Source organism: Bos taurus, chromosome 7 (assembly GCF_002263795.3).
Source record: "Bos taurus isolate L1 Dominette 01449 registration number 42190680 breed Hereford chromosome 7, ARS-UCD2.0, whole genome shotgun sequence".
NCBI lineage: Eukaryota > Metazoa > Chordata > Mammalia > Artiodactyla > Bovidae > Bos > Bos taurus.
This window is the reverse complement of record NC_037334.1, coordinates 21,565,041-21,577,087: the sequence shown is the minus strand read 5'-3', so window position 1 is coordinate 21,577,087 and position 12,047 is coordinate 21,565,041. Positions and strand designations below refer to the sequence as shown.

General features: G+C 56.1%; 1 protein-coding gene across 8 annotated transcripts in view; it reads right to left on the bottom strand.

The window, feature by feature from the left end:
* SEPTIN8 (septin 8) overlaps positions 1-12,047 on the bottom strand; it is a 26,911-nt gene extending 14,864 nt beyond the window's left edge. For 6 of the 8 annotated variants that reach the window (XM_015472107.3, XM_015472108.3, XM_005209051.5 and 3 more), the window contains exons 1-2: positions 11,366-11,497; positions 176-296 (exon numbers count right to left, since the gene is read on the bottom strand). In XM_015472107.3, the coding sequence (XP_015327593.1) occupies positions 176-296; positions 11,366-11,395 (151 nt within the window). In that variant the 5' untranslated portion in view covers positions 11,396-11,497. Of the gene's footprint in view, positions 1-175; positions 297-11,365; positions 11,498-12,023 lie in introns of those variants that run through there. The other 2 variants (XM_024994532.2, NM_001076230.2) reach the window with 2 other exon arrangements.

Here is a 12,047-nt window from a genome sequence, read left to right as displayed (position 1 = left end):
CCTTGACCCTGGCAGAGACACACCCCAAAGCCTCATCCTGACCCCTCAAAGTGTCACTCTGCCTGGGAGGTCCCCTTGCAGCTCATCAGGCAGTCAGGACAGCGGCATCTCATCTCCCAGGAGGGCTTCGTCCATCCTCAGTGGAGGCTGTCCCCTGGCCAGGCATGACACTCACCCACACAGAGGATGTTGAAGCTGAAGCCCTGAGTGACCGACTTGCTGACCAACTGGTCGGGGAGGCTATCGAAACCCACATGACCACCCAGGGAGAGGCTCCTGGGCTCCGGCTCTGCATTCTGCAAAGAGAAAAGAAGAGACGCAGTGAGCCCACTGGGGAAGAGGGGTTGAGAAGAGGGGAGGCTAAACCTGAGTCAATACGCCCCTCAAACTTGTCTCAGTTCTCAGCAAATCTCCAGACACATCGTTGAGGGCACTGGAACTCCAACTCCAGGCCAAGTTTCCACACAGGGAGTCCCATGGGCCTCAGGACCCATGACTCTGCCTGGGAAAGGCCCTTTCACCTGGGGCTCTGCATCTGCTGAGCTGGCAAGGGATGCCTGAGCCCGAGGTGTCACCTGGCAGAAGGCCCCAGATCCATGGCTGCTACCCCAAGGGCTCACCTGCCTGCCTGCTTGGAAGGAGGCCCCAGATGTTCCCTAGATCTTAAAGATTTCAAAAGGCCAAGATTTGAGGGTGTGCACGTTCCTGTGGCCCTCTCCTGCTAAAGTAGGATGCAGACAAGGGCAGGTCTGGCTTGACCCCCTCACACTCACACTGCTGGAGGGCTCTCCCTCAGGTGGGCTCACAGTCCTCCATGGGCACCCCTTGCTCCTCATGCACCCAAGCAGGGAATGCACACTGAGCCCTGCTAAAGGGGCCAGTACTCACTCAGACCCACCACTGGGTCTCAGGACTGGTCTTGGGGGCCTCAGTGGTACTCTCTAGGGACTCCCAGGCTCTGGCTCATGACCCCCTCCCAGCCCCGCCCCAGTCCTGGTTGCTTAGACAGAGGATTCTGGGTGAGAATGTGGAGGCCTGCCCAGAGAGGCAGGCAGCAGGTCCTGAGCAAGCAAGGGTCACTGAGCTGGCCCACAGCACTATAAAAAGACCCAGCAGGACCCTAAGCAGAGGGTCAAGGTCAGGCTCCAAGTTGTGTGGATTCTCTGCTTCCCTGGGAATGGGGGTGGAATGTTGTCCTGAGGGAAGGTTCCCAGGCTCAGCCTTCCTGGGACTGGCCCCGTCGAGGGCAGACCCCAGGCAGCTCTGTATAGGGCAGAAACACACCTCCTCTGTCCCCTAGCCCTTCTGCCCTGATTGCCAGCCACACAGAGCAAGGACAGGACGATGGGTCTGAGTCTTATCCTGCCATCCAGCCCACAGCTCCAGAGGGGAGGAAACAGGCCCAGCTGAAGACAGTCCCAGGGGCACAGATTAGGACAGTGGCAGCCCTTATGTGGGTGCAGGCCCAGGGGGCAGAGGAGGCTGAGGACCAGCCAGTAGGGCCCCGGCTGCCTGCCCTCCAGCGCAGGGGTCTCCGGAGCATCTGTGGCCCCTCAGTCTCTCTGCAGCCACAGCCTGTTGTCTCAGCCTGAACCCTCCAACCATTCTTTCCTCCCAACCAGAGCCCCTCGACACTTAAACCCAACCCTCTCTTCTTCATTAACTAAGTCCCCCTGGCCCTTCCCCAAGCCCTTTCCCCAGCTCAGTCATAGTACCCCTGCATCACAGACTCCCAAGTGTGCACACGGGCAGCCTAGACCTCCATGGCCCCTTGGGGAAGCCCACAAGTCAGTTACCCCTAAGCTCTTCTCTCCAATGACCCTCTTTCCACAGAGTCTCTGCTCTCAAAGCTGGAGTCCCCTATCCCCAGGGAACTGAGTCACAACCTTCCCAATCAAGTCAGGTCCCCCCAGGGCTGCAAACATAACAACAAAGAGGCCCCAAAGGCAGCTTCCTCTCACTGGAGGCCGCAGCAAAACCAGTAAATGGAGCATAGGATGTGCTGGGTCAGGTCCAAACTCCCTAGCAGGGCATTCCAGGCCCTTTATCATCTGAGGCCTTTTTCCCAGGCTCGGTTCCTGCACAGCTGGTTATCTCTGGATATACTTTTCAAACTCGGCCCCCTCCCTGGGCTCTGGAGCTCACTGCCTTTTCCCTGGCACCTGCCCTGCCCTGGCCCCTAAGTACTCCTACTGCAGACCCTTCACTTGGCTGTGACCCCATTTCTTCACACTATTAGCTGTCCTGATATGCATCGTGACTTTCACCTCTTCCATGAGCTCCTCAAAGTGGGCCGCAGGCTGGGGGAGGTCAGTGTTCCCATTCTTCCCACCCTCCCACCACCATGGCCGACGTGCTAGACAACACTACCATTTATAAATCGCTGGGCACGGCTTCACTGCCACAGCATCGGGCACATCTGCCCACCTTACACAGAGCTTCATTATTCCGTCTCTGTCCCACCTGCTCATGGCAGCTTGAGGATCAAATGGAGGACAGAGCTGTTAGTCTAGAGCTTTTTTCTTTTTGGGCGAGACTGAGAATCTCCAAAATTTAAGGCGTGCTGTGCTTGCAGAGAAGGCTATGTGTTTATTCATCCTCTTCTTCCAAGGGTGACACAATCAGGATGCAATCCAACATCCTGTAGTCTACCGCCAAAACCCACCAAGTCGGCTGTGTCTGGAAGCCACACGCACGCGCACTCCCCCAGTTAGAGTCCTTGCAAAGATTCAGACGCTATCCTACTCCTGAGTCTCCCTGACTCTAACAGCAGCACTCGGGGGTCTCACACAAGCCTGCCTACCCGTGTTCAGTGAGCCCTGCCTGCCTTCCTCATGCAGCTGGGCTCTCCGGAGAAGTGTGTGGAGCACAAGGCAGTCTCCATCCCCAAGCTGTAGCCGAAGCTGTGCTGTCAATCCAGGGGCCACAGACCTGGGGCAATTGATGCTGCTCAGGAGCCTCAGGGACCCCTGGAGCACCAATCTCCAGAGCTCACGCACACACGCACACAGAGAATGGCCTCATGGGGACAGAGTGTTTTTCTCTGGTCTTGAGAGACTGGTGTAACCTCCCAGCTCTACTGAGGCGTGACTCCCACTAATGCCAGCTTCCCTGATCCTACATTTGGCATCAACAACATGTGACCCAAGGTGCACCGCTCTCTCCAAGGTGCCTGCCCAGGTGTGTCTGCTGACTTGCATGGGGTCTCAGCCCAGGAGGAGCCAGGAGCCTACAAAGCCCCTCTGACACAGCTACCACAGCTCAGGAAGGAACATCAGATCTCCCACTGGTTACCTGCAATTTGTCAGGGAAGCCCCTAGTTCCAGCTCCAGGGCTGGGTCCTACTAGTCCTGAGCCAATCAGCATGATCCCACGATGGGTACAGGCAGGGGCAAGCGACCCTGACTGAACCTTCGTGACCATCCTGTAACCATCAGGGGAGTTAGCCTAAGACTGAAGCCCACTCACCGAGGACTACAGAGCCAAGCACATCACAGAGGAGAGACAGCCAGCATCCCCCACCCTAGTTTTTCCCTCTACCCCAGCCACATCTCCCCTCTACTGCTTAAGCTAGCTGAATGCGGCTATCTATTACATGCAACTGAAAATATCCTGACTGCTACAGTCCCCAAAGTGAAACTCTGAACACAGAGGAACAGAGAGAAAGCAAGGAGAGTAAAGACAGGGAAGAAAAGTGGTGTTACAACCACAGGAAAGAATGAACATCAAATGATGACACCAACACCCCACCAAGGACACCTGTGTGGGCTAAGCCAAGTGACCTACAGTCTCCTATATAGCCCTTAACCACCCTGTGTGGCAGACACTATTATTATGCCCATTGTACAGGTAAGGACACTGAGGTGCACCTAAGCTAAAGAACTAATCAGGGTAGAGTAGGGATCTGAGAGCAGCCAAGCCCATGCTCCAGAACACTGAGCTATACTGCCCCCTACTCTTACTATGCTCCCAACTCATTCATTCAGCCACAAAACACAGGCTCACTGGTCACATCCACTGGGTGTCAGTGGATGGCAGCCAATGAAAAGACGAAGACACCAGATCCTTGACCTCAGGGGCCCAGTCTTAGTCTAGACTCAAATGGCTGTGGCGGCCTGGCAGGTGGTGTAAATGGGTGAAGGATAGTAACAAAAATGGCAACCACCACACGGAACAGTTATCAACTGCTGATCCGCTATGACTCTAATCTCACTTCGTCCACACATCAGCCCTGTGAGGTAGGCTGTATATTATGCCCACTGTATAGAAAGAGACAACTGAAGCACCAAGAGATGAAGTAATTTTCCCAAGATCACACTGCTCAGGAGGGCGAAGGCAGAATCTCTGGGTGATGGTGTGACGGCACAAGCCACACTTCCAGCCACAACTCCGCTCTCTGCTGGATGAAAGACCCGGTGACTTGGAGGAGCATGGGGGCCCTCGGGGAAAGGCAGGAGCAGCGGGGAACTGCAGAGGCTGGGCTCAGTCCATGGTGGCTAGGGTCCCGCGACTCCAGCCAACGGTGGGAATGTAGACCTAGTGCTGCCAGATCTTCCAATTTTTAAAGAGAATCCAGAAATCCAGATTTTCATGTGAAACGCACTAGTTTTTAAAAGTTGGCAACAACTGCCAAAGGAGAAAACCATTAGGGCCCAGGTCAACATGTCTGAGGGCTGAACCTGATCCGTGGCCTGATAGTCTGCAACCCCAGGACTGGCAAGATGCTGACCTGGAAGGACAAAACCCCCAGGGTGCACCCTTGGGGCAAGGACACCTACAGGAGGCTGCTCTGTGGGAGGAGCCTTTGGGCTGGCCAACTTAACCTGGACTCTGATGAGAGGCAGACCTAGCTGCTCCTGACTCTTTCCACACACCCAGCTCCCAGGGGGCCAGTTCAGGGGGCTCCAACTGTACTCAAAGCTCCAGGATAGAGAGTTGGCAGCTCTGAGCTCTACACACACAATGGGAAACTCCACAGGGCCTTTATCCCCCTTCTAATCACTAACAAGCTTCTGGCTCCTGAGCCAGGCTCCAGGCTTCTATGTCATCATTTCTTTGGCACATCAAAGACAACAACCAAAATAATAACTGCTCAGGCTGACTGCGTTCCTCCATGCCTGGTCACCCAGAACAAAGTGGAGGATGGCATTTTGTTACGCAGCCCAGTGGATAAATAGGACGTCCTTTTCCTGACCAGGCAATGCTGTCTGAGCCTTCTGAGCAGCCCCAATCGCCAGCCGAAAGAAGCCGCCCCTTTTACCAAGAAGAGAGGCGGGATTTGGGGGGAAACCATGTCTTGCACTTGCCCACACAGAAACAGGCTTTTATCCAGAAGGAAATGGAAATCTGCTGGATGTCTGAACCAACATAGTCAGAGAATCTATGGGTGAAAAGAGCCGCTTGAGAACAAACCTCCCAAGTGAAGTTAGTTGTTGGGGTAGCAGTAGAGGTGACACTCCGCCGTTCAAGCATTTGGCTCCTAAATCCTAGGCAAAGAGCAGCCCCTCAGGCCTTCCACAGAGTTCTCTCCAAGAGCATCAGACTTCGGACTCTTCTTTCCCCTCAGGTTCCTGCCACCCTGAGCACCCCACAGGCAGGCAGGAAGCCTTCTCCCCAGGAGAAGGCTTGGGCACTTGGGCCCCAGGAGGCCACCAGTCAGCTCTAGGAGGCCCTATAGAGTCCTCATGCAGTGGACCCAGGAGTCACTGTGCCATTGGGAACCTCCTCCACCCACGTTCCTGGCACAAACCACCCTCCCCTTGGATCTCACCACTCTCAGCAGCCTGGGCCTTAAATAGCCAGAGCAGAGGCCTCTGGCCAGAACGCATGGTCACGGCGCAACTGTCCTTGAGTCTGAGAGGAATCCTAAGAATTTTCCCAGGAAAGGCTTAGGCTCTAGTCCCAGGATTCCACAGCGAGCCTCTAAACCCAGGTCAAAGGTTACGGGAAATAACCACAGGGATGTGCGTGGGGTAAGGGTGGTGGGAACGGGGCGGGGGGAATGCTGCCACCCTGGACCAGGAGGGAAGAACAGAGGCAGGATATACCTGTCCCCACTCAAGAGGACACCAGAGAACCAAAATGTCTCTCTCCTATGGCGGCTACAAACCTGAGAAAAAGACACAAGCCAGGATCAGCCTTCTTGGTGCCAGCACAGTAGCAGAAGAGGTAAGAATGGCAAGGTGGCAGCTGGGACCCAGGAGAAGGCTGCCAGTCACTCTCTCAAGGCCAGTCATCCTCTCCCCTATCCTGAGAAGTGAAGGGACTTTGGAAACAAAACTATCCCTAGGAGTCCAAAGCCACGCAGTGCCCTGACCCCAAAACTTCAGTCTCCCTGCTCCCTGTTTCACTGAGGGCACTTTCCTCCCTCTTGCTGCACAAAGACAGCCAGGACTGCCACTCAGGAATTTGGGATGGTTTGTTTCACACTTCCCATGTCAAAATCAGATTTCCAGAAGCCAAGAGCCCAGTTATCAGCCTCTGGGCCCACCCAGCCCTCCCCAGACCCAGGACACAAAAATGCTCCTAGGCTTTGTGGTGCTGTGCGGGATACATTCCCATGGGAGGGAATGGTCCATCCTACCACAGAGCAGATGGGGAAGGCACTCTGGGCCACAGAAGGTACTGGAAGCCCAGGTGTTCGTACTTTCCCACTTGGGACTTGGGGACTTCCCCGAAGCAGGGATGACCACAGGGGTCTAGACATCGTGGTACGGAGGTGGCCTTTGTTCCACGCAACTTCGGAAAGAAGAATGTGGGCGGCAAAGGTGACCACGCCCCCCTCCTACCCCAGGATGCCGGTGCTGGGAAGCAGCAGAGAGCTACATGAGCACCAACGTGAGCCAGCAGGGGCTCAGGGCAGCACGGCGATACTTCTCTGTTGCTTGCACCACTCACCCCAGCACCAGGCAGTGTCACACTCGCACCCAGGCCCCACAGCCAGATCTGGTGAGTGGACCTGGATCCATGGCCCACAGCCCCTCTCGAACCACAGCCCTCAGGTGGCCCAAGCCCAGGAGAGCCTTCAGAAAGAAGCCAGCACCTGTGATCTGAAATAGGCTCGTACTACTTCCTCCCCTGGTTCTGTCCTTCTAATGCAGCTTCCAAGAGAAGGACCAAGAACCATCTGCAAGCCATGTGTTCTGAGGAGGAGAATGTCTGATTTGCCCCAGTGCCATCAGGGGCAATGGATGTTACAGCCCACACGCCCCGTGCTTTGTCGTCCACCACCTCTTCCCAGCCACAGTTCCTCACGTGAGCCCTGAGGATGCCAACAGCTCCAGTAAAGAACACCCCAGCTCTGTCATAAGGGCATGTCGACCTTGGGAGGCATCCTTTCCCCAGGCACATGTGTCTCCCTCCTGCCTGCAGAGCTCCATACCTAGTTGTCTGGCAAAGCCTGTGCCTTGGGGGCCGGGACTTGGGATCCTGAGAGAGAATCAACCTGGCAGCGGAGAGGCAGGAAGACCGGAGAGGCTGCAGGGGACACACAGAAGCCAGCCGGTCCTCAGGCCCTTTGCTCCGTCATCCTGCAGCAGCTTCCTTCTGGGAGCTGGACCAGAGCCACAGAAACCTTCGTGGTGATTATTGCCCCAAATACATACCTCCACCTAGCTCTTCTTTGGGCTCCAAACTCAGAGGGCTCCACCCTCTCTGTCATCACAAGGGGTCCATGGGGGCAGAGGGTAGGTCTCAGGCGAGCTGCTGGCATCAAGATGATGGGCACAAAGCACCCAGCACCCTCCGTGCCATCCAAAGCTTTTGATAAATATCTGGCCCTGGGTTCCCAGCCTCCATTTGTTCTCCTGCACTGTGGCCAGTCTCCCTCTTACCAGACTCTCTGCTCCTACTCTGGTCAACCCCTTGTCAGGTGCCCCCTTGGATCACCAGTGCCTTCTCATCAGTGTCCCTGCTCTGGTCCATGCCAATCCGGATCCTGGGCAGACCTTCCTAAAGTGAACACCCATAGCATGGTACAATGCCCATGGCGGGGCGGGGGGCAGAGCTGGGTGGACCAGCCTCCCGGGGAAGGGCGTGGAGCTTCAGCTCTGCAGGTGGTGCTCGTGTATGGCCCCTCCCCGCCACCAGGCACTGAGAGCTGCACCGATGTCCCTTGCTCGGTTCTCACTTCTCCTTCCAAGCAGCTCAGCAAAGAGGTCTCTGGCCATTTTTATAGGACAGGGAGACACCCTCTGTGACACCCCTACTTGAGTAAGGGGTTGCTGTCTACATTCCTTCCCACCAGCTCTTGCCTTGAGGACAGAATAGGCATTCCCTGGATAGCCTGCTTCTTGGGAAAGTGTCAAGATTACAGGGGTGACAGCGGAAGTGACAGATGGTGCTGGGGATAAAGTGGAGATGGGGGTGAGGGGGAGTAACTGGCTGGGAGGAGTGCCAGGCTCCAGGCTGCCATGCCACACGTTTCTTCCCTCTCTCCCTCAGATCTTCATTTTCTCCAGCCCCTCCTCAGGCCACCCCCACCATGGAGTTTGAACCCTGTCCCATGAGATTCTGACAGGAGAGGCACAGGAGATGGCCCCTGGGGCAGAAAGAGAGTCTGGGATCCAGTAAGGAGGACGGGCAGAGGAAGAGTGGATAGGAATCTGGCTGCCCAAGGAGGACAAGAGGCAACAGACTCCCCAGAGGGCTGTCCCAGACATGCACATCCTAGGAGATTTTGATCATAACCACAGGGCTGATCTAGGATTGAGCAAGGCCCAGTCAAAATGTAAAGGTCGCTCAGCCTGTGGACAATAGGAACCCAGCACATACTGATTGCAAAGTACCATTCCAGGGACCTCCTTAGCAGTCCAGTGGTTAGGACTTTATGCTTCCAATGCAGAGGGTGTGGGTTCGATCTCTGGTCAGGGAGCTAAAATCACACATTTCATGCAATGTGACTCCCCCGCCCCCAAGAAAAAGTATCATTCCATACGCTCATCTAAGCTCCAGGTTGGGTCAATTCCCATGCCCTCCTGAGCTGGTCTGACCACCAAGCTAGCCTGAGGAACAGTGTCAACCTGCCACAGTTCAATCAAATTATAACTTCATGGCTACTGCTTAACACCCAGTTCAACCCTGCAGCTGGTAAGACAGCTAAACATATCTCCAAACATGTCACAGACTGCAATTATCTTCATAAATGCTTTGAAGAGTATCAGTAGGGTTGTTCCACTTTACAGCTGGAGAAAGAAAGAAATCATTTTCCCAGGATGACAAGATAGGAAAGGAGAATGGAGTCCAGACTCCGAGATTCAGGCCAAACCCAACCCAAGGTCTCCACCCAAATTCAACCATGTCCAAGTCCTCCCAGGAGGCTGATGGCTCAGAGTGTGAAGGGTGTGGAAGGTATCCATCCTGAACTCAGGCTGCACATCCTTACTTGAGTCGGTTCCCTCTCTGTGCCTCAGTCATTATTACCAAGGTGATAATACCAGAAATCCTTACAAACACAGGAATCTAAGGGAAAGAGCCTTTCCAGCCCATTGCCTGGCACTGCAGCTAGACCCCTCAGCTCAGCCTCTGAGGATAATCTCTGGGTGGGTAGTGGTGGGAGCCCCTAGGGAGGGTGCCCTGGAACAGAGCAAATTCATTCTCTGCTACCTTCTTACACAGAGGGCCAGTCTTCACATCCACATGGGTACTAAGTCTCATGTATCATTTACTGTGTCTTCATCATGTGCCAGACACTGTTCTAAGTACCTCATCTGGACCCTCTCATTAAATCCTTCCTATAATCTTATGAGGGAGGTAGTATTTTTATCCCATTATACAGATGAAAACACTGAGGGGTTAAACAATTTGCCCAGAATCACACAGCCAACAAGTAGTAATCTAGGATTCATGTCAGGCAGCCTGATTCCAGTTACTCTACATACCACTCCCACCTGCAAGACCAACTGTTAAAACAACCTCTAGCCACAGAAAGACAAGACCCAGACATAACTTTCTGGTCAGCTGGGCACAGAAAATGCACACAGGCATGCAGGCAGAGATGTGCAAACACACAGGTATGCTGGTCTCCAGCTAACCAGCAGGTCTGCTGGGATTCAGGCCCAGCCCTCCTGGGGTACATAAATTCTCGTTTAGAGTGCAGGGCTGGGGTGAATCTCTGATTTGCCCAACCTCTGAATCTGCTCCTCCTGTATTTAAACTTACTGAACTGACTTGCAGCCCCCTCATAAAACATTCAAGTCTAAAATTATGACACCAAGAGTTCCTGCTTTAGTTACGCATGTTTCCAAAATAGACCAACAAATGTATTTTCAGATTAAAGAGAAAATTTACATATACAAATTCAGATGACAATATTTATAGCATTAATTACATAAGTCCTGAATCCCTTATTTAGCCCCAGAACCAATACCTTATCAGTCACATATTTAGCATTTACCCCCTACCCACAACATCCCTGGGCCCTCCTCCCTCCCCCTTAGCACCGACCAGGGCCTCACATGCTGGCAAGAGGACACAGTTTCCTTCACTGTCACAGCTCAACCTCCCAGACACACCCAAACCCAGCCTTAGACACTGGGGGACACGCAGATACAATCCCCAAAAGGCCTCTCTTCCCGGGGGGAGTGGGGTAGGGGGACAGATTATAATAGCCTTTAGGAAGTTGGTTATTGGCTGGCTCAAGCCCAGAGAGACCTCTGCAGGGACCACCAGAGACGATACCCCTGCAGAAGGCATACCCGGACTGGGGCCCAAACACACATCCACTGGGTTGAATGTGGAATCGCTCCAGTTCCTGGGGAACGGCTGCCTCAGACCCGACCACTGAGGCACCCACTGGAATCGCCCCTGGATCCTGGCGTTTGGGTGGGGGGCAGGGGTTGCAGCAGGAAGGAGCAGCAGGCCAAGGTCTTCAGGACCCAACTCTGCAACTGCCCTGAGCTCATCCGAGGGACTTCCTAGGATCCCTAGGGCTTCATCGTCACCGACTGTGCCCATCCAGCAGCACCTGCGCGGCCAGGAATCTCCCCAGCCGTGCAAAGAACACTCAGGGAGAGGGGGCTCCGGAGTGTCCTAGATCTTCCCTCTGATCCCTGGGGCCCCAGTCTATCGTCACACCGGGCCACAACCAGGCGGGTATTTATCTGCTCCTTTTCGCGAAAAGGGTCTGCTTTTCTTCGCCCACGGAGAGCGACCCCGCCAGCCTTCCGGCAAGGCGCTCGCCCCCGACGCCCCAGGACCCGGGACTAGCGCCGCGAAGAGCCCGCTCCAGGGTCCCCCGGCCCGCCCGGCGTCAAGGCCCGGCCGCGCGGCGCTGACAGCCCGGCTCGCGCCCCCGGCCAGCAGCAGGGCGGCCCCCTCCCCGCGCCCCGCGCCTCCCGCGCGCGCCGCGGCCCAGCAGGGCCCTCACCGAGAAGCGCTCCAGGTCAGTGGCCGCCATGGCGAGCTCCGCACCGGGCGGGCGAGCCGGGGCGAACACCCGGGCCGCGACGGGGACAAGCCGGTTGCGGGACGCGCTCCGCCCGGACGGCTGCGGCTGAATGGATCCAATATGGCCACTTCCTGGAAACTCCCCTTGGCGGCGGCGGCGGGAGAAGCCGCGGAGCCGCCCCCGCCCCCGCTCGCGGGACCGGCCTCCCCGCTTGGCCCGGTCCGGCCACGAGCGCAGCCCAAGCCCCTCAGCTGGGATGGCCGGGGGTCTCCGCTGCGAGGCGGGAGGTGCCAGCTACGGGGATTGCTGGGACTTGTAGTCTCCAAGTTGGGGGGCCGGGAGGGCAGTGCCTGGTGGCCGGGACCGGTGTCTGCTGGCCTGCCGCGTGTCCCCGAGAGGCTGGGGCCGAGCCCCGGAGGGAGTGTCCGGCTTCCGCGCGCTGGGAAGTCCGTTCTGTGCGGAGAAGATTGGGGTGCCGCGTGCGCCCTAAGGGTCTCCCCCACCAAGCCGCCTCCAACCGGTCAGCCGGAGCCTGCAGTGCACTGGGACCACCGGCCAGAATGTCGACGGACTGCCTGTGGCCCGTGGGGTGCAGGAGAGGAGCCTCAGCCTCGAATGACGGGTCCCTGGGCCCCACCTGATGCTCCGGTCCGAGCCAGGG